At 42.2% G+C, this 5,126-nt stretch overlaps 1 protein-coding gene across 2 annotated transcripts; it reads right to left on the minus strand.

The window, feature by feature from the left end:
* Window positions 1-1,075: 1,075 nt before the first annotated feature.
* Window positions 1,076-4,083, minus strand: LOC115102677 (N-alpha-acetyltransferase 10-like). 2 transcript variants are annotated; one of them, XM_065005524.1, is made up of 8 exons: window positions 3,885-4,083; window positions 3,394-3,492; window positions 3,137-3,195; window positions 3,007-3,052; window positions 2,713-2,828; window positions 2,414-2,458; window positions 2,068-2,154; window positions 1,076-1,692 (listed from the first exon to the last, which is right to left on the minus strand). In XM_065005524.1, exons 1-8 carry the CDS (start codon window positions 3,903-3,905, stop codon window positions 1,509-1,511), a joined length of 657 nt encoding a protein of 218 aa, XP_064861596.1. In that variant the 5' UTR covers window positions 3,906-4,083; the 3' UTR covers window positions 1,076-1,508. The 2 variants fall into 2 exon arrangements, with proteins under 2 accessions (XP_064861596.1, XP_064861595.1); XM_065005523.1 differs by having other exon boundaries at window positions 2,414-2,461.
* Window positions 4,084-5,126: the final 1,043 nt, after the last annotated feature.

A 5,126-nucleotide genomic window follows, 5' to 3' on the forward strand; every position in this document is an offset into this window, starting at 1 on the left:
TTTTTGACCAGACAGCATCAGGCTGGCTACACACACATAGACAGAGTGGTGCTGTTTTGCTCGCTCGGGTGCTTTATTAGGTGAGAAGCATTCAGCCTCTTGCGAATTGAAAGAAAATTATGACGCAGAGTTTTTTTTCTTGGTCAATTATTTGGGCAAGTCTTGCTTCCCTTGGCATCCACGAATAAAAATGTTGAGACAAGAAGGGGAGGAGTGTGTGGCGAAGACATAGGAGTCTGGGTTTAGCTGTCTCCCGCCAATTCTTGCACATTCAATTGTTTAATTGTGTGTATTGTTTATCCTTTTATTTTATTTATATCAATTCTCCTTTACATATGTCACCAGTAGTAAGTGTACCATTAATCACAGTCATTACGTTACATACAGTACATTTCTGTTAATTAATGTATTAGTCATTTACTGTTCTCATTCTCAAGAGTGGAAACGTTGTTTGCAGAGGTCACAACCTGCTACATATGTGAGAAACAAGTTTTGTTTGATTTCATAACTATCATTTACAATATTTGTCCATTTGTTTCATTGTCTTTTGTTTGGAGTGATCCATGTAACACATGTGAGTAATGAGAGTTTTTTTTTTATATATATATATTTAATTCATGACAATGATTGAGAAACTAAAACATTGAAATGAAACTGTTCTATGAAAATGTGCATATGAAAATCAGACATGGTACAAGGATAAATTGTAAGCTTCCCCAAACTTCAAACTCATGTTGCCTATGCGGTCAATAAAATAATTGCCTCCATGTTTAAATGGTCATATTTTGCCTGTAGGCTACTTTGAAGCAAGGGAAGAAATGGCTCATAACATGAAATAAATATTCAGGTTTCAAACAATTCCATGTTTTCAAAATGCATACTGCCTAATTTAGCCAGCTAACTGAAACCCTGGTCTGAATATGTCCCTAGTCTTATTACTAGTTGTAAAGTCTCACTACTGTAAGCGTTGTATGCATTCTACTCACAACAGTACGACCTAGTGGTCATTCTTAGAATTTCAACCTTAAATAGTTGCAATTTCAAACCTAGAAAAAAAGAATGCCACTACAAAAAGTATTACTTGAAACTTTTATTTTCAGCATTTTGAAGAATACTTCACAGATCTCATTAAGTCACACCCAAAAACAGAGGTAATTTTTTTCAAAATGTGTTGATTTCATGGGTGAGTGGGGGGGTTGAAAACAGTAGTAGTGACAGCATCAAGCCCAAAACAACCTTTAAAGAACCAGTTGTGAATTTGAGCTCAACATCAACTTGTCATTTCAGTTGCAAAGTCATTTATTTCAATCACATTGTATCACTAATGTCGAGAGAGAAATCCTATTTTAGTAAAAAAAAAATCTATTTTTACTTTACGCTGTAAAAGTAACAGAAGTGAATGGAGAAGCTGACTGCCACTGGGTATCATTTTTCCCTTTATGTGAGATAAAAAGTATAGTAAGTATCTTTGACGGCAAATTTAAAAATGGCTACTAAAGATGGCTGAGTCATTGTGAATCGGAGGATGAATCTTTGACGTCTGTGCTCTCTGTGGCCTCGCTAACTTCACTGAGGTCTTTGTTCTCTCCTCCGCTGTCCCCCTCTCCCTCTTTCTCCTGGTCACCGGGTGTGGTCGTAGCTGTAGGTGCTTCCTGACCCAGGGCCTTCATTCCTGACTTCCTCAACTGTGGGACCCATAGACAGAAACAACAGACAAAACGGTCAAAATTCAGTTGATAAAAAGGAATGGTTGACCTTAACCCTCAGGTAAAGAGAGTGGCTCATGACTGCGTTACGATTCTCTACCCTTCATCCAGAAGTGTGCACTTGTTCACTCCAGTTCATGCATTTAAAAGCAAGCACGGCGGGAGGGAGTTTGCACCATACTGCTCACACCAGTCTATTACTTTTAAATCCATGAGGAATAATAGAATATAGGACGCACCCTTCGGGGAAAAGGGTAAGCGACTGTATGCAAAACACTGGGTGAGACGAAGGTGGTTGGATTACGCCCATAAAAGCCATGCTGCTGGATAAAGGGAAAGAGTAAAAAAATAAAAAAAATTCACCTCATCAGCCATGTGGGCGAGGTCTCTCTTCATGGCATAGGCATCCTCCCCATCTGCATAGTACTTGGGCTCTATTTCACTAATCCTATGAAAGAGGAAGGAAATTATTAGTAAGTGAGTGACCAACAACATATTATACATGTACATTGCATCACTGCAAACAATGCCTGGTTAAATAAGAGCAAAAATAAATGAATTTGAATGCAAAGAGTATCATTAGGGAATATGACCCACAGTTCCTGAATAAACATCTGTTTGAATAGGAGGCTGACATGGAACATCTATATTACATATGCATTTGCTTTAAGAGGGTTTGTTTTCACAAGGATAGAAGGAGATCTTACTGGAATTTCAGTGTGTTTGAGTACAGGTGCAAGGCCGCTCGGTTACTGCAGTAGGAGAAAATTAGATGGATGCAATTCAAGTTATTTGTGAACAAACAAATACCATTTAAGAATTATCTGACACGAACAATGTCTCTCTGTATTTAAATGATCTTCTGGCTACACTTCTAGAGAACAGAAGAGCAGCATTCCATTACAAAAACTTATGTGGAAATTCTTATCGGAGAGTCCTATAAAAACGACTCGAAATAGAACCATCTCATTGAAGTTCAACACAGACATCCAGCACACTGCACTACCTTTTCCGGACATGAAGTGAGACGTATTTGGCGTTGAAGTTTTCAATCATAGCTCGACTGGCTTGGTCCATCAGCTTCTGAGCTAGTCCCAAACGTCTGTGAGAGCGCTTGACAGCCTGAGCGACAGAGACAATCCAAACCGTCGTTAAATAATCCTTCCTGTTACTCAACAACCGCACCTAAACAACCTGACAAGTGCTGCAGATGATAGTGCGCGCACGCCACACCCTCTTCTGCCTCTCCCACATTGATTAAATTAAGTACTACAATGAACAATACAGAACCAAGACTCACCAGGGACGTGATGTGACCATGGGGGACATCATCTGGATCCTCCTCCCTGCATACCACATAAAGAGTGAGGGCTTGATAGAGACTGACAAACAATGGCATGAGATAAGATCTGTTGTTCAGGTATACTCACATCTTGGCCAAAACATATCCCACTATTTTGCCATTCTCATCCTCTGCGATGTAGGAGAGCTGAAAGATGAGCAAAGACAAGGTGATGTTAGAGATAGATACACTGAGTTACACAGACATCGAGTAACAACTAGGCCTAAATCGAACGCGTTATTCCTTCTGATGAGTTAGATTCAATTTGTGACTGATTGAATGCCAGGACAAAGACTTGAGTCAAGTGGTGATGGAGTTGTATGCTGAAGAGGAGGCCATGTTAACCTGCGGCCAGGACAGTCCGTGGTAGAAGTAGTATTTCATCTGGTAGTTCTCTGGGAGACACAGCAGGTTGCAGTGCTGCATGTTCATAAGGTCCTCCGGCTGAGGAAACAGAACAAGGAATGTCAATGGTATGGATACTGACTGAAACAATTACTTTAACGTTAGTTAGCTAGAAAACTTCAGAAAAGGGACTACAAGAAGAGATGTCTGGAGTGGGGACACAGATTCAGTCAAAATATCAGTATTGACAATAGTAAGCTAACGTTAACTACACTTCAAGTGGCACTTCTCCTGTTTACTTTGTTGATAGTTACTGTATAAGCAATCTATTTAAATAGTAGCTAGCTAAATAGGCTAGTTGGCTCAGTTTGACATGGCATGCATAAGTGGAGCTATCAGAAACCCTTGGCTTGTTATTATTAGCGATGGGTGGCTATCTAGCTACGGTAAACTAGCACAGTGTTGCATGGTCGACAGTGCTTCTCACTTACCCTTGCGTTGCGAATATTCATGTTTTCTTCGACTGTCACACGTTCAGATGATGAAAAATATAAATAATGGGGGTAAAGTGTTCAAGCTATGAACTCCTAACGTAGTCTTAGATTATGTTTCAGGAGTGTTAGTTAGCTAGTTAGCAAGTTAAACCGAAGAGGAAGCATGCGCTTAACCGGAAGTTAATGAAAGGTAAGTCCCGCCTCTAGGGTCATGGCTAGAAGCTTCATCTTCGGTGGGGTTTATCGGCGGTTGGCATCTAGCATTATGGTGCATTATCGCCACCTACTGTACTGGAGTGTGAGCCAGATACAAGGAGAAACGACATCCACCCTTCTTACTCTTAAAAAAATATAAAATATTTGGGACAATAGTACAACTGCCTCGTTCCCCTCCACCCCCACATGGCTGTATCCCAAGTAAATCTTATCTGTATACCCATCTGTTTAATCCTGCCATGGGTTTGTAGCACCTCATATAGCAGGTCTTGTCTGCTACGTGATCCAAAGGACTGGAGACTCATTAACACTGCACATGAATCAGAGCAAATAACAACTCTGTCTGGCTTGACTTCCTCCACCCACTGCAAGGCCAACAGTATGGCCATCACATACTTTTTCTTGCCACTGTACCTCCCCACCCTCCCCACTGTACCTCCCCACCCTCCCCACTGTACCTCCCCACTGTACCTCCCCACTGTACCTCCCCACCCTCCCCACTGTACCTCCCCACTGTACCTCCCCACCCTCCCCACTGTACCTCCCCACCCTCCCCACTGTACCTCCCCACTGTACCTCCCCACCCTCCCCACTGTACCTCCCCACTGTACCTCCCCACCCTCCCCACGGTACCTCCCCACCCTCCCCACTGTACCTCCCCACTGTACCTCCCCACCCTCCCCACTGTACCTCCCCACTGTACCTCCCCACCCTCACCTGGATAGACCTTCCAAACCAGAAGTCCTTTATCCAGTTGTACATTCTTCCTCCTACCCCCATAATATCAAGCTTAATTAACAACCCCTCCTTCCACATCATATCATACACATTCTCCACATAAAAAAAAGACAGCTACAACAGTCTCCTTGTTCACCTGAGCCTTCCTGACCTCTGCTTCTAAGCAGAGCACTGGGTCAATATTCCCCTACCCTCCCTGAACCCACTCTGATATGGCGATACTAACCCCCTGCTCTCCAGGATGTAAGTTAACCTCTCCGCAATCATACGTTCCATAATCTTACA

The sequence above is a fragment of the Oncorhynchus nerka genome, linkage group LG20 (assembly GCF_034236695.1).
Source record: "Oncorhynchus nerka isolate Pitt River linkage group LG20, Oner_Uvic_2.0, whole genome shotgun sequence".
Taxonomy (NCBI): domain Eukaryota; kingdom Metazoa; phylum Chordata; class Actinopteri; order Salmoniformes; family Salmonidae; genus Oncorhynchus; species Oncorhynchus nerka.

Bases quoted from the DNA above. Each gene is read 5' to 3' on its own strand.
- LOC115102677 (XM_065005523.1), bottom strand. From the start codon at position 3,905: ATGAATATTCGCAACGCAAGG. The intron at 3,196-3,393 runs GTTAACATGGCC...CTCATCTTTCAG, and splicing joins ACGGACTGTCCTGGCCGCAG to CTCTCCTACATCGCAGAGGA. The intron at 3,053-3,136 runs GTGAGTATACCT...TGTGGTATGCAG, and splicing joins GGATATGTTTTGGCCAAGAT to GGAGGAGGATCCAGATGATG.